At 42.7% G+C, this 21,249-nt stretch overlaps 1 protein-coding gene across 2 annotated transcripts in view; it reads right to left on the bottom strand.

Annotated features, from left to right (window-relative positions):
• Window positions 1-21,249, bottom strand: part of NUP210L (nucleoporin 210 like) — a 165,932-nt gene that overhangs the window by 125,125 nt on the left and 19,558 nt on the right. For both annotated transcript variants that reach the window (XM_015109770.3, XM_077945448.1), the window contains exons 7-12: window positions 19,517-19,675; window positions 12,849-12,917; window positions 10,878-10,984; window positions 9,911-10,051; window positions 6,950-7,087; window positions 6,011-6,166 (exon numbers count right to left, since the gene is read on the bottom strand). In XM_015109770.3, the coding sequence (XP_014965256.3) occupies window positions 6,011-6,166; window positions 6,950-7,087; window positions 9,911-10,051; window positions 10,878-10,984; window positions 12,849-12,917; window positions 19,517-19,675 (770 nt within the window). The remainder of the gene's footprint in view (window positions 1-6,010; window positions 6,167-6,949; window positions 7,088-9,910; window positions 10,052-10,877; window positions 10,985-12,848; window positions 12,918-19,516; window positions 19,676-21,249) is intronic.

The following is a 21,249-nucleotide window of genomic DNA, read 5'->3' as shown; positions in this document are numbered from 1 at the left end:
GGGAGGCTGAGGCAGGAGGATTGCTTGAGCCCAGGAAATGGAGGTTGTAATGAGCTGAGAGTGTACCACTGCACTCCAGCCTGGATGATGGGAGAGAAACCCTGTCTTAAAAAAAAAAAAAAAAAAAATATATATATATATATATATATATATATATATAATTTTAAAATGTTAAGAAAAATACTTAGAAGAAATCATTCCTTAAATATTTACATACACATGAACATATATAAACACATTATATATATGTTATTCACTATTATACATAATGTAATGATACAGGTCTCTTCTATATACACACACACAAGGTGCTAAACATGTCACTCTACATTTTTAAATTTATTGATCTCTTTAAAGCATCTAACTCTATATAGGAGGGGTCTGGCAAACTATGGCCTGTGTACAACCTGTTTTTGTACAATGAGCTAAGAACAGTTTTTACATTTTTAAAAGTTGTAAAATAAAACAACCACCACCACAAAAAAGAATATGAGATAGTGACTATATGTGGCCTGTAAAGACTAATGTATTAGGCTGGGCGTGGTGGCTCACGCCTGTAATCCCAGCACTTTGGGAGGCCGAGGCAGGCAGACCACGAGGTCAGGAGTTCGAGACCAGCCTGGCCAATATGGTGAAACCCCGTCTCTACTAAAAATACAAAAATTAGCCAGGCATGGTGGCACGTGCCTGTAAAAATTAGCCAGGCATGGTGGCACGTGCCTAGCTACTCAGGAGGCTGAAACAGAAGAATCGCTTGAACCTGGGAGGTGGAGGTTGCAGTGAGCTGAGATCTCACCACTGCACTCCAGCCTGGACAACAGAGCAAAACTCCATGTCAAAAAAAAAAAAAAAAGAGGCTGGGCACGGTGGCTCACACCTGTAATCCCAGCACTTTGGGAGGCCAAGGCAGGCGGATCAGGAGGTCAGGAGATCCAGACCATCCTGGGTAACACTGAAACCCCATCCCTACTAAAAATACAAAAAAATTAGTGGGGCATGGTGGCAGGTGCCTGTAGTCTCAGCGGCTCAGGAGGCTGAGGCAGGAGAATGGCGTGAACCCTGAAGGCAGAGCTTGCAGTTGGCCAAGTTGGCGCCATTGAACCCGGGAGGTGGAGTTTGCAGTGAGCCAAGATGGTGCCACTGCACTCCAGCCTGGGTGACAGACTCCATCTCAAAAACGACGACGACAAAAAAAAAAAAAAACAAGACTAATGTATTTACTATTTGGCCCTTTACAGAAAAAGTTTGCCGACCTTTCACTTAGAGCACTTCCTCTTTCTTGATATCTTTTAAAAATATGTTTTGGTTGGGTGTGGTGGCTCATGCCTGTAATCCCAGCACTTTGGGAGGCCAAGGCAGGAGGATCCCTTGAGTCCTGGAATTTGAGACCAGCCTGGGCAACATAGTGAGACCCTATCTCTACAAAAACAAAAAAAAAAATTAGACCGGGTGTGGTGGTTCACACCTGTAATCCCAGCACTTTGGGAGACCGAGGCGGGTGGATCACCTGAAATCAGGAGTTCAAGATCACCCTGGCTAATATGGTGAAACCCCGTCTCTACTAAAAGTACAAAAATTACCTGGGCATGGTGGCAGGCACCTATAATCCCAGCAACTGGGGAGGCTGAGGCAGGAGAATTGCTTGAACTCGGGAGGTGGAGGTTGCAATGAGCCGAGATCGCACCAATGCACTCCAGCCTGGGCAACAGACCAAGACTCCGTCTCAAAAAAAAAAAAAAAAATTAGCCAGGCATAGTGGTACATGCCTGTAGTCCCAGCTACTTGGAAGGCTGAGGTGGGAGGATTGCTTGAGGTCAAGGCTGGAGTAGGCCACGATCGTGCCACTGCACTGAGCCTGGGCAAGAGAAATCCCATCTCAAAAATTAATAAATAAAATAAAATGTCTTTTATTTTGTCATTTTTGCCACTTTCTGTGTTTCTTCTGCTAGTTCCTCTTCCTCTGCCTATGTTTCTTAAAGTGATATTTACGTTACACAGGATCCATATGTTCTTCCTGGGAAACCTTACCCAGTCCCAAAGCTTCAGTGACTAACCATATGCAAACTCTCCAGCCCTAATCTTTCGGTTGAACTTCAGACCCCTATTTCCAATTAAAAGCATCCACTTGGATGCTCCATAGGTGAATTACACTAAATGTATCCAAAACTAAATTCATCATCTTTTCCATTTTTTTGATTTTCTTTTCTTTTTTCACTTTTCTTTTCTTTTCTTTTTTTTTTTTTTTTTTTTTTTGAGACGGAGTCTCACTCTGTCACCCAGGCTGGAGTGCATTGGGGCGATCTCGGCTCACTGCAAGCTCCGCCTCCTGGCTTCACGCCATTCTCCTGCCTCAGCCTCCAAGTAGCTGGGACTACAGGCGCCTGCCACCACGCCTGGCTAATTTTTTGTATTTTTAGTAGAGACGGGGTTTCACCATGTTAGCCAGGATGGTCTCGATCTCCTGACCTCGTGATCCGCCCGCCTCGGCCTCCCAAAGTGCTGGGATTACAGGCGTGAGCCACCACACCCGGCCTCTTTTCTTTTTTTAAAGACAGGGTCTCACTCTTACCTAGGCTAGAGTGCAGAGGTGTGATCATAGTTCACTGCAACCTCAAACTCCTGGCCTCAAGTGATCCTCCTGTCTCAGTAGCTAGGACTACAGGCACGTGCCACTACGCCTGGTTATTTATTTTTTTTAAGAGATGGGGGTCTTGCTTTGTTGTCCAGGCTGGTCTCAAACTCCTGGCTTCAAGCCATCCTCCTGCCTTGGCCTCCCAAAGGTGTTGGGATTACAGGTGTGAGCCACCACTCCTAGCCTCTTGCATTTTCTATCCACCCCGCTGGCAAAGTGAGAAACCTCCACATCATCTCTGTGGCTTTAAATGTTTCACTCTCCCCTGCTCAAGTAGGCATCAAATCTGGTTGAGTTTACCTGTTGAAAAAGATTCTCATTTTATCCTGGCTAACATGGTGAAACCCCGTCTCTACTAAAAATACAAAAAACTGGTCGGGCGCGGTGGCTCAAGCCTGTAATCCCAGCACTTTGGGAGGCCGAGACGGGCGGATCACGAGGTCAGGAGATCGAGACCATCCTGGCTAACACGGTGAAACCCCGTCTGTACTAAAAAAATACAAAAAACTAGCCGGGCGAAGTGGCGGGCGCCTGTAGTCCCAGCTACTCGGGAGGCTGAGGCAGGAGAATGGCGTAAACCCAGGAGGCGGAGCTTGCAATGAGCTGAGATCCGGCCACTGCACTCCAGCCTGGGCGACAGAGCGAGACTCTGTCTCAAAAAAAAAAAAAAAAAAAAAAAAAAGAAAAAGATTCTCATTTTGTCCATTTCCGGCTATTCTCAATACCATTTCACCGGTTCAAGCTTAACTGAAGTTTTTGTCTTCACTTTCTCCCTTCAATCCATTCTAATCTACTAGTCTATAGCACCAGCAAGTATCTTTTGTTTTTTAGTATCATGGTTGTTATTGCCTGACTATAAAAATAATTAGGTATCTTTCAGAACAGAGACCTTACCATACCATTGACCTGTTAAAAGCCTGTGTTGGTTCCCCATTGTCTACAGCAAGGATTGGCAAACCTTTCTGTAAAGAGCTAGATAGTAAACATTTCAGACTTATTCAGGCTACACAGTCTCCGTGGTAACTACTAACTCAGCAGCTGTGGCTTGAAAGCAGTCCCAGACAATATGTAAATGAATGGGAGTAGCTGTATTCTGATAAAAATTTATTTACCAAATAAGGAAGCACTCTAAATTTGACCCTTGGGCCTTACTTTTATTCCATCCTCCAAAAGTCTTGTTCAAGGTCCCACCTCTTTCACAATAGTCTCTGAGAGTCCCATACACACGGATTTCTCTTTTACTAATAGCACTTACTGTACAATTCAAGTAGTTCTCAGGGCTTTAAAATATCTCACATATCATTTTCTTAAAATGTTATTTAACTTTTTTCATGTCAATATATCTTCCTAGTTAGACTTTAAATACTTTAAGATAGGGATCATGTGTTATGTATCTCTGGGTGTCCAATAATACCTACGAGATAATAAATGTTCACTGAGTGATGACAAACTGTTAAGTCCTATAGAGAACAGCAACATATATTAAAAATGGGGCTGGGGCTGGGCGATGTGGCTTATGCCTGTAATCCCACCACTTTGGAAGGCTGAGGTGGGCGGATCACTTGAGGTCAGGAGTTCGAGACCAGCCTGGCCATAATGGTGAAACCCTGTCTCTACTGAAAATACAAAAAATTAGGCCGGGTGCAGTGGCTCACGCCTGTAATCTCAGCACTTTGGGAGGCCGAGGCGGGTGGATCATGAGGTCAGGAGATCGAGACCAGCCTGGCTAGCACGGTGAAACCCCATCTCTACTAAAAATACAAAAAATTGGCCGGGCATGGTGGCGGGCGCCTGTAGTCCCAGCAACTTGAGAGGCTGAGGCAGGAGAATGGCGTGAACCCAGGAGGCGGAGCTTGCAGTGAGCCGAGATCATGCCACTGCACTCCAGCCTGGGCAACAGTGCGAGACTCCATCTCAAAAAAAAAAAAAAAAAATTAGTTGGGTGTGGTGGCGGGTACCTGTAGTCCCAGCTACTCAGGAGGCTGAGGCAGGAGAATTGCTTGAACCTGAAAGGCAGAGGTTGCAGTGAGCTGAGATCATGCCACTGCACTCCAGCCTGGGTGACAGAGTGAGACTCCATTTCAAGAAAAAAAAAAAAATGGGGCTGGGTACAGTGGCTCACACCTGTAATCCTTGCACTTTGGAAGGCCAAGGCAGGAGGATCACTTGAGGCCAGGAATTTGGGACCAGCTTGGGCAACACAGTGAGACCCTGTCTCTATAAAAATAATACATTAACTGTTTGGGGTGGTGCATATCTGTAGTCCTAGCTACCTGGGAGGCCAAGGCGGGAGGACTGCTTGAGTCTAGGAGTTTGAGGCTGCAGTAGCTATGATCATGCCATTGCCCTCCAGCCTGGGCAACAGAGCAAGACTCAGTCTCAAAAAAAGAAAAAATAAAGGAGAAAAATAGGAAAATGGTTACATAATATACTAAAAAAGAGTTTTCGATCTTTTAGAAACAGATTGACAAACCGAAATATGACACTAGCGATAAAGTTACTATAAAGACCATTTAAAAATCATATGTATAACTATAACAAAAAAGTTAACGTTAAATATTAAATATATGCTAAGCACTGGAGTAAACACTATCTCATTTAATCTTGACAACAAATACTATACTTCCAGTGATCATTTCTATAGTTCATTACAAGGGAAGTTTCTCTGAACATGTAGAGCACTGTAACAAATGCTCAAAATGTTACCTATTACTATTTTCAGTTTTACATGTGTTTTTATAATTAGTATAATAAATACAGAATGCATTTCATCATTTTTTTGCCAAAATTCTCCAGTTAAAAACATTTTTCAGTAATTCTGATAATAACCTTTGAGGTGGATACTAACATCATCCTATGAGGAAACAAATATAGATGTTAAACAAGTGACTATTAAGTGAAACAAGATTCAACCTAGTTACAGAAATATTTTAAACATGTGTATTTCTGGCTGGGTGCAGTGGCTCACGCCTGTAATCCCAGCACTTTGGGAGGCCAAGGCAGGCAGATCACCTGAGGTCAGGAGTTCAAGACCAGCCTGGCCAACATGGAGAAACCCCACCTCTGCTAAAAATACAAAAATTAGCCAGGTGTGGTAGTGGGCACCTGTAATCCCGGCTACTCAGGAGGCTGAGGCAGGAGAATTACTTGAACCTGGGAGGCAGAGGCTGCAGTGAGTGAGCTGAGATCTTGCCACTGCACTGCAGCCTAGGAAACAGAGACAGACTCTGTCTCCAAAAAAAAAAGTATTTCTAGACTGAATGTGAGTAATATTTTTAAATAGCCATGTTGGGCTATTTTTTTAAAATGTGTTAATTACTTAAATTTAGACAGTAGTGTTGTAGGGATAAGAAGAAGACTATCTGGAGAGTCGTTTACCTTAATTTCTCCATATCGAAAGGGATTTTGTACATCTCGGGCCAAAACAGTACTATTCCCCCTGACCTGACCTGCAGTCACTACTCCTTTAGTGGTTACTATGACCACTGTTTCATTAGAAGAAGTCCAGGTGAAGTTGCCACTGCCACCCTCTACCTGTGAAAACGCACATTACATTCAATTACAATCGGAAGAAAATGAAATTTAAGTGAAAATGTAAAACTTGACTGGTGAAATAAAGTTTACAAATAATAACATAATGTAATAAACTATTTTTGGACACATTAGAAACTGTGACACTAGGTCGGGCGCAGTGCCTCACACCTGTAATCCTAGCACTTTGGAAGGCCAAGGTGGGTGGATCACCTGACATCAGGAGTTCAAGACCAGCCTGGCCAATGTGGTGAAACACTGTCTCTACTAAAAATACAAAATTGGCTGGGAGTGGTGGCACATGCCTGTAAGCCCAGCTACTCTGGAGGCTTAGGCAAGAGAATCGTTTGAACCTGGGAGGCGGAGGTTGCAGTGAGCCGAGATTGCGCCATTACACACCAGCCTGGGCAACAAGTGCAAAACTCTATCTCAGAAAAACAAAAAGAAAAAAAGAAAAGAAACTGTGACACTATAGTAAAGTACCTTAACAGGTAAGAGAAATACTAAAGGGAGGCTAAGTAATGGTAGTGTCACAAAATGTCAAAAAAAGACACAACAGAACTTTATAAAACTCACAAGGAAAGGATACTGGGAAGAGAGAAAGCATCCATAACCAAGTCTTGTCACAGATGACGTTTTTCAAGAGTATAATTCTGGTTGTCACCAAAACCCAAGTTATACTCTTAGGATTGGGAAGAAATAAATGTAACATTAATCAAATTTCAATAAATTAAGCTATAAGAGAAACCAGCTTATCTCATTGTGAAGCCTTATAGGACACCATACCTGTACTTTATAATGATATAACATTCCCATAGGATGGTGAGGAAATGCCAGAAATTTGGGTGTAAGCATGATGGGAAAATAAATCTTCACTTCTTGTTGGTGTTTGATTAGAAATTTTATAGGCTGAATATCTTTATTCTATAAGAGCAGGAAAAAAGGAGCAAAATGTATTTTGTAAGGACTGTTCTTATAATACACATTCATATACTCAAAATGTCAGCAAAATGGTATGCTCATAAATTAACCAGTTTCTATCTATAAAAGAAATAAAGAAATATTTATCTTCATTAAATAAGCATAGCTACTATGGTTCAATAATAATGAAAATGAAATAATAATGAAAAGGGTTTTGCTAGACCTAAACTAATTATCACAATCAGGGAAAATAGCTTAAAATTCCCTGAAATAAAAGAGGTTTTTAAAAAAATCAACATAGGAAGGGAAATCATACTTTCAGAAGACCGACCCCTGGACATCCATAAACTGTAAAGGCCAAGGGATGCTATAAGCTATTCAGAAGAAAACGAGAACATTTAAAGGTGCTAAGGTAAGAAATTCTCCTCATACTTAAAAACAAGCAAAACTCACCCATATACAGAGGGCCAACTTTTTGTATAAGGTTCTACAGGGCTGGCCAGGCGAGGTGGTTCATGTCTGTAATCCCATCACTGGGAGGATGAGGTGGGTGGATCACCTGAGGTCAGGAGTTCAAAACCAGCTTGGCCAACATGGTGAAACCCCATCTCTACTAAAAATACAAAAAATTAGCCAGGCATGTGGTGCATGCCTGTAACTCCAGCTACTTGGGAGGCTCGGGCAGGAGAATTGCTTGAACTTGGGAGGTGGAGGTTGCAGTGAGCTGAGATCACGCCATTGCACTCCAGCCTGGGTGACAGAGTGAGACTCTGTCTCAATTAAAAGAAAAAAGGAGAGAGAGAGGCTGGGCGCGGTGGCTCACGCCTGTAATCCTAGCACTTTGGGAGGCCGAGGTGGGCGGATCACAAGGTCAGGAGTTCCAGACCAGCCTAGCCAATATGGTGAAACTCCGTCTCTACTAAAAAAATACAAAAATTAGCTGGGCGTGGTGGCATGTGCTTGTAGTCCTAGCTACTTGGGAGGCTGAGGCAGGAGAATCGCTTGAACCCAGGAGGTGGAGGTTGCAGTGAGCTGAGATCGCGCCACTGCACTCCAGCACGGGCAACAGAGTGAGACTCTGTCTCAAAAAGAAAAAAAAAAAAAGAGAGAGAGAACGAGAGAGAGAGAGAGCACAATGGGGATGGTAAAAAAAAAAAAAAAAAGGCCGGGCGCGGTGGCTCAAGCCTGTAATCCCAGCACTTTGGGAGGCCGAGACGGGCGGATCACGAGGTCAGGAGATCGAGACCATCCTGGCTATCACGGTGAAACCCCGTCTCTACTAAAAAAAAAAATACAAAAAAAGACTAGCCGGGCGAGGTGGCGGGCGCCTGTAGTCCCAGCTACTTGGGAGGCTGAGGCAGGAGAATGGTGTGAACCCGGGAGGCGGAGCTTGCAGTGAGCTGAGATCCGGCCACTGCACTCCAGCCTGGGTGACAGAGCCAGACTCCGTCTCAAAAAAAAAAAAAAAAGATTTGACGGGCATTTAGAAGAATTGACGTGGTGCTTAATAATGTATTGAATACAGAAGCTGAGGGAGAAGGGAGAGTCAAGGGTGACTTCGGATTTTGTCTAAACTGAGTGAAAGGAGGGAGCATTGAAGAAAAAGTAGGTTTGGGAGAGGAAAGTAGGTCTGGCAGGCTACTAAAAATCAGGATACTTATGTATTTGGAGGCATTAGAAACAGATTCATTCCCTATCCCTTTACCCAATAACTCCATTTCTGTTGTTACACAGTATGGAAATTATCCAAAAGGAAAAAAAAATGTACAAAGATACTCAGTTATGCCATTTACAATAGTAAAAAAAAGTGGAAACAATGCAATAGTTCAATGTTTGGGGCATGGGTAACTAAATTGGCATATTAAACCTTTGGATTTTTAGAATTAATAGTACTTTATGCACCTGGTAGTGGTGGCTCACACCTGTAATCCCAACACTTTGGGAGGCCAAGGCAGGAGGATCACTTGAGCCTAGGAGTTCAAGACCAGCCTGCGCCACACAGTGAAATGCCTTCTTTACAAAAATTTTAAAAATTAGCCAGATGTGGCTGGTTGTGGTGGCTCACGCCTGTAATCCCAACACTTTGGGAAGCTGAGGTGGGTGGATCACTTGAGGTCAGAAGTTCAAGGCCAGCCTGGACAACATGGTGAAACCCTGTCTCTACTAAAAATACAAAAATTTGCCAGGCATGGTGGTGGATGCCTGTAACCCCAGCTACACAGGAGGCTGAGGCAGAAGAATCGCTTGAACCCAGGAAGCCGAGGTTGCAGGGAGCCAAGACCATGCCTCTGCACTCCAGCCTGGGCAACAGAGTGAGACTCTGCCTCAAAAAAATAAACAAAAACAAAAATTAGCCAGGTGTGGTTGCATGTGCCTGTAGTCCCAGCTACTTAGGAGGTCAAGGTGGGAGGATTCCTTGAGCCTCGGAGATCCAGGCTGCAGTGAGCCATGATTGCACCACTGTACTCCAGCCTGGCTGATGAAATGAGGCGCTCTCTCAGAAAAAGAAAAGAAAAGAAAAGAAAAAAAAGGAAAAGAAAGAAAAGAAGGAAGGAAGGAGAAAGAAAAAGAAATGTTTTTAATGAAACCTGAAACCCCAAATGATATATACACGATGACCACAAATACAGATATTTTAATGTACAATAACATAGATTAGAACAGAAAATTTGTAGAGGAATAAACTTATGAGTGTGTTGTTTATCTGTTTCTTTATTTTTGTGAAAGATAAAGGTGGTATATGCTACATATCTGCTTGCACATCAACAAGTCAGCCAAGCCTCTTCAGTATTGTTAAAATACAAACACTGTCTTTTTAATTCCTACCTGGTAAATGATGGAGGTCAGGGATGCACTTATTACCACAACACCATCTTTCAGGGCTTTTACTATATGGTAAGATCCATTCACAGTAGTTAGTTGCTCTTCAAAGTACTCTTTAGGAAAGTCGTGTGTAATCCTGAGATTCTGAAAATCAGCCCCACAGTAACACAAACCTGAAGATAGTTCTTTCCCTGAAGCCATCTTAATCCCAAACCATCTATAAAACTGTAGCTATGCATTCATGGAATAAAGAGATAAAAACAAAACTTTTGCTCTCCCTCCTGGAAATTATAAGTTGGGGAGATATAATTTTAAAATCGTACTAGTTTTTGAAAGATCTATCAATGGCAAGCATCAGGAATAGCAAGAGTCAAAGCTTATGTAAATTTTAGTGTAATTTTTAACATTTTATAAATTGACAGTTCTCAGGATAAAATAAGGACCCTAGAAAGTGAGTACAATACTTCACATCTGATATTCATATTACTACTCTCACCACCACAAAACTCTCGTAACCATCTCTGATGTGAAGTAGTAGAATGAGGACACCCTCCAAAGTGTTATCACTGGTACTCATTTCAACTCTTTTCTATACTTCTGACCAAATTATATCTTTTACTTCTGATTTAGCATTCCTCAAGAACAGAACTAGCTGGGCATGGTTGCTTATGCCTTTAATCCCAGCTGAGGCGGGAGGATTGCTTGAGCCCAGAAGTTGGAGGCTACAGTGAGGTATGACCACACCACTATACTCCAGTCTGGGTGACAGAGCGAGACTGTGTCTCTTTAAAAAAAAAAAAAAGAAGAACAGAATTAATGATAATAATAAATTAGCAACTTGCTTTTCCAAAGGTAAAAATCTAGAATCAAAGAAAAAAAGAGGGCTTTCTAGCCAGGAAGATGGCCCACTCCATATCTTATGTATCTTATCCCTACAAGGAGCTCAGAAAAATAAAAAAGACTGACTCACATCTGAAATATAGATCTTTGTGCCGCTTTTATCAAAGACGTCTACTGTAATGACATACACCTGTCCCACCTCTAGACTCCATCGGTTTCCAGGTTGGACAGTGAAACCTATACACAAATCAAGAAACAAAAATATTAGAAGAGGCTAACATTTTTCTACAATGAATTTAAAAATACAATCTTTATAAAGCTGTTCAAACAGCAAAATGTACTAATAGATAGAGATTACTTCCAAAGTAGGTTCTTTTTTTTTTTCTTTCTGAGACAGATTCTTGCTTTGTCACCCAGGCTGGAGTGCAGTGACGATCTTGGCTCACTGCAACCTCCACCTCCTGGGTTCAACTGATGGTTGTGCCTCAGTCTCCCAAGTAACTGGGATTATAGGTGTGCGTCACCATGCTCAGCTAATTTTTGTATTTTTAGTAGAGATGAGGTTTTGCCATGTTGGCCAGGCTTGTCTCAAACTCCTGTCCTCAAGAGATCTGCCAGCCTCAGCCTCCCAAAGTGCTGGAAATACAGGCCTAAGCCACTGTGACTGGTCTAAAGTAGATTTTTTTGTTGTTGTTTTTTGAAACAGGGTCTTACTATCACAAGATGCTGGAGTGCAGTGGTGTGATCATGACTCACTGCAGCCTCAACCTCTCGGGCTCAGGCGATCCTTCCACCTTAGTCTTCTGAGTAGGTGGGACTAGGCTTAGAACACTGCGCCTGGTTAATTCTTCTATTTATAGTAGAGACAGGGTTTCACCATATTGCCCATACTGGTCTCGAACTCCTCGACTCAAGCGATGTGCCAGCCTCAGTCTCCCAAAGTGCTGGAATTAGACATGAACCACTGCATCCAGCTCTCCAATGTAGATCTTTTAGTTCCTTCTCTCAAATTGTATAAGGCTTGGCCTGGTGGCTCACGCCTGTAATCTTAGCGCTTTGGGAGGCCAAGGAAGGAGAATTGCTTGAGCCCAGGAGTTTGAGACCAGCCTGGGCAACACGGCAAGATCCCATCTCTACAAAAAAAATTAAAAATTAGCTGAGCGTGGTGGCTTGCAGCTATAGTTCCATTACTCAGGAGGCTGACGTGGAAGGATCATTTGACCCCAGGAATTGGAGGCTACGGTGGGCTGTGATTATACCCATTGCATTCCAGCCTGGGCAACAGAGCCAGACACTGTCTCAGACAAAAAAGAAAAAATTGTATAATAATTTAGGGTTCCAAAAATCCTGGTTTAATTTAGCTCATCTCAGGTATAAAGAAACACTTTAGGCTGGGCATGGTGGTTCACACCTGTAATCCTGGCACTTTGGGAGGCTGAGGAGAGCAGATCGCTTGAGCTCAGGAGTTTGAGACCAGCCTGGGCAATGTGGCAAAATCCCATCTTTACAGAAAACAAAAATTAGTAAGGCATAGTGGCACACCTATAGTCCCAGCTACTTGGGAGGCTAAGGTGTGAAGATTGCTTGAGCCCAAGAGGCAGAGGTTGCAGTCAGCCAAGATCACACCACTGCATTCCAGCCTGGGTGACAGAGCAAGACCTTGTCTCAAACAAAAACAAAAACAAACACAAACAACAAAAAGAAACACTTTCACTTATATCTGTAGACAAGAAGAAACCATACTTTCAGCTCATTCCTAATGTGTCAGGCAATATTTCAGCTTCTTTCAGTCAGATTCATTGTTTCATGTGGCCTATGAGCATTAAGATTCTTTTTTCCTTGTATAAAGTTTCTTTTCCTAACCTCAAAATTGTATTATATGGATTTTCATATTTTTTTCACAATCTTTCTCAACATGCTTCACTCTTGTGATAGCATTTAATCAGAACAATTTGATAAAATATGTCAAAGTAAGGTTGAATTTGAAATTAAGTCCCAGAATGAAAGTTGAAAGTTGAAGAAATGCTATAGTTTTTAATGCACTCATTTTAGTGAAATCATTTAAACTATCTACCTTTCTGAAAAGTATGATCTAAAGTACCTAAAAATCCAGGCTCTACAACATATATGGTGCAATTTGGGAGTCCAGACACAGATCGCACATGAACATCTTAATTTTTGCTTAAGGAAATCATGTGAGCCAGATTTGGGTGAAAAGGTGAGGCACCAAAGGAGAAAAACAAACAAACAAACAAATGCACAAATGAAAACAAACAAAAGTCCTATCTTTTATTATCCTTTGGAGAGTCAAAACTTAAATGTGTATATTTCTGCAAAAAATCTGAGGGGTGCTTAGTCATCTTATGAGTCAGATATTCTTGAATTTCAAATTTGAGGAAGATAGAAAGGGAGAAAAAAGATCATGCTTTGTGCTTTTAATATTAATGTAGCTGCAGACCTCTTTCTCCAAATAAATACCTACATAGGAGCCCAGTATGGAAGCAGGACGAAGTGGCTCCATTCTGGAGGAAGAGACTTTCTGGCTGAAAGGTGAACAGTGGGCCGGGTGCGGTGGCTCACGCCTGTAATCCCAGCACTTTGGGAGGCCGAGGCGGGCGGATCACAAGGTCAGGAGATCGAGACCACGGTGAAACCCCGTCTCTACTAAAAATACAAAAAATTAGCCGGGCGCGGTTGTGGGCGCCTGTAGTCCCAGCTACTCGGGAGGCTGAGGCAGGAGAATGGCATGAACCCGGGAGGCGGAGCTTGCAGTGAGCCGAGATCGCGCCACTGCACTCCAGCCTGGGCTGGGCGACAGAGGGAGACTCTGTCTCAAAAAAAAAAAAAAAAAAAAAAAAAGAAAGGTGAACAGTGCTGATGGAGGCAGAGGGAGAGGCATGACTTGCCATTCAGCAACATGCCTAGAACTCCACAGACAGTTTCAAAATTACTAGTTGATTTTCTGTCTGCAATAAATGTTTAACACCAAAATGTTCTCTGCTTGCCATCAAAGATACTTCTGGGTCACTTATACCTCATTCTACCACTACCATTTCAGATAATCCTGGCAGAAATATAAATTTATTCCATTATCAGTCTATTTAGAATCTAATTAAGACTATGCTTTGTTCTCAAAAATATACTACATCCAAAAGCTAAGAATAAATTACTTCTGCTCTGAGAAACACATAACTGGCCAGGCACAGTGGCTCATGCCTGTAATTCCAGCACTTTGGAAGGCCAAGGCAGGGCTTCGGATCACTTGAGGTCAGGAGTTCAAGACCAGCCTGGCCAACATGGTGAAACCTCGTCTCTACTAAAAACACAAAAATAAGCAGGTGTGGTGGTGCACTCCTGTAATCTCAGCTACTCGGGAGGCTGAGGCAGAAGAACCACTTGAACCTGGGAGGCAGAGGTTGCAGTGAGCTGAGATGGCGCCACTGCACTCCAGCCTGGGCAACAGCAAGACTCCATCTAAAAAAAAAAAAAAAAAAAAGGCCAGGCATGGTGGCTCACGCCTATAATCCCAGCACTTTGGAAGGTCGAGGGGGCAGATCATGAGGTCAGGAGTTCGAGACCAGCCTGGCCAACACGGTGAAACCCTGTCTCTACTAAAAATACAAAAATTAGCTGAGCGTGGTGGCAGGCGCCTGTAATCCCAGCTGCTCAGGAGGCTGAAACAGGAGAATCGCTTGAACTCAGGAGGCAGAGGTTGCGGTGAGCCAACATCGCACCACTGCACTCCAGCCTGGGCGACAGAGCGAGACTCCATCTCAAAAAAAAAAAAAGAAAGAAAGAAATACATAACTGACATGGCTAAACAGAAAACACTCAATCTGAAATACACTAATATAGACCAGGCACAGTAGCTCATGCCTATAATCCCAACACTTTGGGAGGCTGAGATGAGAGGATCGCTTGAGCCCAGGAATTCAAGACCTGCCTAGACAACATAGTGAGACCCCACCTCTAAAAAATATTTAAAAATTGGCCGGGCACGATGGCTCATGCCTGTAGTCCCAGCACTTTGGGAGGCTGACGTGGGTGGATTGCCTGAGGTCAGGAATCTGAGACCAGCCTGACCAACATGGTGAAACCCTGTCTCTACTAAAAATACAAAAATTAGCCAGGCATAGTGGCAGGCACCTGTAATCTCAGTTACTCAGGAGGCTGAGGCAGAAGAATTGCTTGAACCCAGGAAGCAGAGGTTGTAGTGAGCTGAGATTGCGCCATTGCACTCTGTCACCGAGGTTAGAGTGCAACGGCATGATCTTGGTTCACCGCAACCACTGCCTCCCATGTTCAAGCGATTCTCCTGCCTCAGCCTCCCAAGTAGCTGGGACTATAGGTGTGCACCACCATGCCCGGCTAATTTCTGTATTTTTAGTAGAGACAGGGCTTTGCCATGTTGGTCAGGCTGGTCTCGAACTCCTGACCTCAGGTGATCCACCTGCCTCAGCCTCCCAAAGTGTTGGGATTACAGGTGTGAGCCACTGCACCTGGCCCCATCTTTTTTTTTTTTTTTTTTTTTTTTTGAGCCAGGGTCTCACTCTGTCACCCAGGCTGAGTGCAGTGGTACAATCACAGCTCACTGTAGCCTCTCTAACTCCTGGACTCAAGCGATTCTCCTACCCTCAGGCCTCTGAGTAGCTGGGACTATAGGCCTGCACCACCACATCTGGCTAACCTTTTACTTTTTGTAGAGACAGGGGTTTCACTATGTTGCCTAGACTGGTCTTAAACTCCTGGACTCAAGCAATTCTCCTGCCTCAGCCTCTCAAAGTGCTGGGATTACATGCATGAGCCACTGTGCCTGGCCTAAAGCAAATCTTCTAAATACTTTATGGGTAACTCTGTGCCAAACTTAGGTTTAGTTCTGATATGTACTTTACTATAATATTCATAAAATATAAGAGCTAGAAGGAAAGTCAGAAATAATAACATTCCCTTCATTTAACAAATGAGGAAACATCTCAACAGATCTCTAAAACAATTCATTCTTCTAATATCAAAATAAGATATCAGAATAAGATCTAAGCCTTCCATCTGCATTCCAAATCTCATTTTCTGTTGCCTCTCAGAAAACACATGCTCCATCAACTGGCTCTCTTTTCTCCCTTATCTCTGCCATCTTTCTCTGTTTAATTAAGAGAAATGTTCAAGTTTTTCCAATCTTAAAAAAAAAAAAAAAAGTATTCCTTGTGTCTTTTTCAAACTTCCACTTTGTTTTTGTCCTTGTGAAAGTCAAGCTGTTTTTACTGACAAAGTGACCCAAGACCTCCTAGTTACTACAACCTTTCAGTCTTTATCTTGACATCACTACCAGATTTGACCTGTTGAACAGTCTTCTCCTCTTTGTAAATTCCTAATTTGGTTATCAGGAAACTCCTCTCTCTGATTTTTCTTTCTTTTCTTTTTTTTTTAATTTAGTTGAGACTCAGTTTCACTCTCTCGCCCAGGCTGGAGTGCAGTGGTGCCATCTCGGCTCACTGCAACTTCTGCCTCCCAGGTTCACATGATTCTCCTGCCTCAGGAGTTTCTCCTGAGTGGCTGGGATTACAGCATGCACCACCACACCCTGCTAATTTTTATATTATTAGTAGAGACAGGGTTTCTCCATGTTGACCAGGCTGGTCTTGAACTCCTGACCAGTGATTCACCTGCCTCAGCCTCCCAGAGTGCTGGGATTACAGGCATGAGCCACTGCGCCCATCCTTGGTTTTTCTATAATACTACCTTTTAAGCATTCCTTTAGATCCTCCTTACACGTCCTCTTTTTCCATATGAACCTTAAAAGCCAGCATTACACAATTTTGTCTTTGGCCAAATTCTCTCACTCTATATAATTTCCCTAGGTGATTTTGTCTACAATAGCTCCAACTACTACCTATCTATAAACTAACTTTCAAATATTTATCTTGATCCTCAATCTTTCTCCTCTAGAGGCATAATGAAAATTTCTGCTTGGATATCTATCCCACAGTTTTGATGATTTAATTTAACATGTGAAAAACTGAACTCATTATCTTTTTCCTTAAAACTGCTCTTTCTCTTATATTCTCCATCTCCATGAACAGTTCCACCAGCTACTCTATGCCAGGTGCTGGGACTCATTATGAATAGTCACCGTCCATGTCCTCAAAAAAGATATATAGCCAGGCGCGGTGGCTCACGCCTGTAATCCCAGCACTTTGGGAGGCCGAGGCAGGCGGATCACGAGGTCAGGAGATCGAGACCATCCTGGCCTCGAGTAGTGAAACCCCGTCTCTACTAAAAATACAAAAAATTTTTAGTAGAGACGGGTGCTGTGGCGGGCGCCTATAGTCCCAGCTACTCGGGAGGCTGAGGCAGGAGAATGGCATAAATCCGGGAGGCGGAGCTTGCAGTGAGCTGAGATCCCGCCACTGCACTCCAGCCTGGGCGACAGAGCGAGACTCTGTCTCAAAAAAAAAAAAAAAAAGATATATAAATAGACAAACACAATGTATTTTAATATTTGATACTTTGGGAAAAAATAACAATATGAACTGAAAATATGGGGGGAAAAAAGAACATTTAAGTTCACCTGGGGAATTCAGGGAAGTGCCTGACACACAGTTGGGTCTCAATAAATATTGAATAACTTAATTTATTTTGTAGGTATGATTGCATTTGCTGAAAAATGTCCTGGGTACCTTAAAATGACTAAAAAGCAAACAACATTGGATCAATAAGTCTCCTTAATGTGTGTAAGACAAATAATATAGGCAGCTAACTAACACAATTATACAAGAAATATTATACCTCTCAAGCCTGATAGAATTTTTCTGGTGTTAGCAACTTTTATTGAAGCGGAATAGCAGAAGTACTGTTCCTTTCGGAGCAGGGCTACCCTATAGACAGTGTGCCCCCAGTAGAGACATTCTTATTCAGAGTAAGCCTATTAGCCCCTACCTAATCTGCCCCTCCCCTACTCTGTTATTTCTACTATTTCCTGATTCACTGCACTTTAGCTTCACTGTCTTCCTTACTCTTCTTTAATCATGCCAAATATGTTCCTACTTCAGAACCTTTGCCATTGCTCTTTCCTTTCCCTAGAAGTTTTTCGCCAATTATCCACATGGCTTATTGTGCCAGTGTCGCCTCATCAGAGAGGACTTCTCTAATTATGCTAGGTAAAGACTGGGTGTGGTGGATCACACCTGTAATCCAAGCACTTTGGGAGGTTCATTTCAGGCCAGGAGATCATCCAGCCTACTCAGCCTAGCAAGACCTCATCTCTACAAAAAAAGACACAATTAGTATGGCATGGTGGTGTGTGCCTATAGTCCCAGCTACTCAGAAGGCTGAGGTGGGAGGATTGCTCAAGGCTACTGTGAGTTATGATCATGCCTCTGCACTCTAACCTGGGCATCAGGGTGAGACCCTATCTCTAAAAAAAAAAAAAAAAAAAAAAAAAAATCTGGCTGGGTGTGGTGGCTCATGCCTGGAATCCTAGCATTTTGGGAGGCCAAGGCAGGTGAATTGCTTGGGTCCAGGAGTTCAAGAGCAGTGTGGGCAACATGGAGAGACCTCGTGTCTACAAAAAATATATAAAAATTAGCTGGGCATGGTGGCAAGTGCCTGTGGTCCCAGCTACTTGGGAGGCTGAGCTGCGAGGATCACTTGAGCCTGGGAGTTTACAGGTTGCAGTGAGCCAAGATTGCACCACTGCACTCCAGCCTGGGCAACAGAGTGAGACCCTGTCTCTACAAAAACGATAATTTTTTGGCCAGGCCCAGTGGCTCACGCCTGTAATACCAGCACTATGGAAGGCCGAGGTGGGTGGATCATCTGAGGTCAGGAGTTCGAGACCAGCCTGGCCAACATGATGAAACCCCGTCTCTACTAAAAATACAAAAATTAGCCAGGCATGGTGGCGTGCGCCTGTAATCCCAGCTGCTCAGGAGGCTGAGGCAGGAGAATAACTCGAACCCGGGAGGCAGAGGCAGGAGTGAGCAGAGATCGCGCCACTGCACTCCAACTTGGGCAACAAGAGTGAAACTCTGTCTCAAAAATAATAATAATAATAATAGTAATAATTTAAAAATCTAACTATGCTGGACAAAATGGCAGTTTGTATACCCAGAGCTTAGAACAATGTTGAGCATATAGTATAAATATAATAGATATTTTCTGAATGAATTTCTTTCAGATTCAAATATTCAAAAAAATTTCCAAATAAAGCACTGAGAGATGGAGTCCAAATCATGTTTCAATTTTCTGAGAATTTAAATCTTCATTCTCTTCTGTTTTCATTGACTATTACAGGTCTCTGTGTACCTTTCTTTGTTCAATCCTTGCATAGCAGATTTAGTGAATTTTTAAAAATTGCTCTCAACACAATTTTTAAAATATTAGTTAAACATCTACTGCAGACAATAGCATATTTTCTCAATTATCATGTACAAATAAGAAAGAACAAATTAAATAAAATTCTCACATGTTCTTCCAAACTCCGTTTTCCCCATTCCCCTAATTACAGTTTTTTTATTTCCCTAATTACAATTTGATTGAGGTTGCAAATAAGCACTGAAGTTAGTAGATCCCAAGTTCTAACTACACTCCTTTTCTCTACTTACTCTGTTAGAAATTATCACAGCAATAACTTATAATTCTTTGTTAAAAATAAAACCTACAGGAAAACACTGTAGTAGTACTATAATCATTCTTAAATTATTTTACCAAAGAACATGTCTAGCATGCTCAAGGAAGTGTAGACTGGCAGCTAAAACTTGAACAAAAGGATACTTTTATGGACAAAGACAAGATTAGTCTGGCCCAGTTGTGAGGCAGTCACCATGGCTGTTTTGTCATCCAGTAAAGCTACTTTCTCAGAATGAGACCCATTAAGTGCAACTCTATGGTCTTGCAATTCCAGTATATAATGTTCCAGGGGAAATTTCACCTCTGTAAGACATGAAAGATACATAAATGTAATGACAGCAGCCATTCCAGTAGATAATGATGTATTCTTGATCATAAAGGAGTGATCAGGAAGCAGACATAAAATAAGAGTATGATCTGCCTTTAATGTTTTTCCTGCTATGATGAATTTCTACATGTAACCATTTGTGTGGAGTTTATGAGTTAAAATATATTGTTGGAGGCTCGGTGTGGTGGCTCCTCCTGTAATCCTAGCACTCTGGGAGGCCAAGGCGGGCGGATCACCTGAGGTTAGGAGTTCGAGACCAGCCTGGCCAACATGGTGAAACCCTGTCTCTACTAAAAATACAAAAAATTAGCTGGGCATAGTGGCAGACTCCTGTAATCCCAGCTACTTGGGAGGCTGAGGCAGGAGGATCGCTTGAACCTGGGAGGCAGAGGTTGCAGTGAGCCGAGATTGTGCCACTGCACTCCAGCCTGGGCGACAGAGTGAGACTCCATCTCAAAAAAAAAAAAAAAAAGCTCAATGTAACTTTTACCATCAATAGAATATTAAGCTTTCAGTCGATAATTGAGTTTCTCAAGAAATAACTTTTGCAAAGATCATTGCAATGATGATTCAAGTCCCTTCTGGTAAAGTGTCTTCACTTGCCCTTCAAAAGCTAGTAAAGCTTTTGTTGTTTTATTTATTTAGTTATTTTTAGAGATGAGGTCTCAGCTTGGCACAGTAGCTCACGCCTATAATCTCAGCCCTTTGGGAGGGAGGCCAAGGTGGGAGAATCACTTGGGACAAGGAGTTAAAGACCAGCCTGGGTAACATAATGAGATCCGATCTCTACCAAAAAAAAAAAAAAAAAAAGGAGGCTGGGCGCAATGGCTCATGCCTGTAATCCTGGCACTTTGGGAGGCTGAGGCAGATGGATCACAAGGCCAGGAGTTCAAGACGAGCCTGGCCAGCATGGTGAAACCCTGTCTCTACTAAAAATACAAAAAATTAGCTGGGCATGGTGGCGCATACCTGTAATCCCAGTTACTTGGCAGGCTGAGGCAGGAGAATTGCTTGAACCCAGAGGTGGAGGTTGCAGTGAGCCGAGATCATGCCACTGCACTCCAGCCTGGGTGACAGAGCGAGACTCCATCTAAAAAAAAAAAAAAAAGAGCTGGATATGGTGGCAGGAACCTGTAGTTCCAGCTATTCAGGAGGCTGAGGTGGGAGGATCACTTGAGCACAGGAGTCCAAGGTTGCAATGAGCCATGATCATGCCACTGTACTACAACCTGGGCAACAGAGTGAGACCCCCATCTCAAAAAAATAAAAATAATAAAATAAAATAAAAAAGGTATGGGGATCTTGCTCTGTTGCCTAGGCTGGTCTCCAACTCCTGGCCTCAAGCAATCTTCCTGCCTCAGCTTCCAGAGTAGCTGGAATTACAAGTGAGAGCCACCATACCTGGCTAGTTGTTGTTTTAATAGAGAATTCAGATGCCTACTAGCACTGAAGCTAAGCAGCCTAACTCTGCTATTAATATGTTCAACATATGGGGCTATTTCTGTCTAATATTAGTTAAGTACAGCAATTAATACTTTACCACAAAATC

The sequence above is a fragment of the Macaca mulatta genome, chromosome 1, assembly GCF_049350105.2.
Source record: "Macaca mulatta isolate MMU2019108-1 chromosome 1, T2T-MMU8v2.0, whole genome shotgun sequence".
Classification (NCBI taxonomy): Eukaryota; Metazoa; Chordata; class Mammalia; order Primates; family Cercopithecidae; genus Macaca; species Macaca mulatta.
This window is presented reverse-complemented; position numbering and strand designations above follow the sequence as displayed.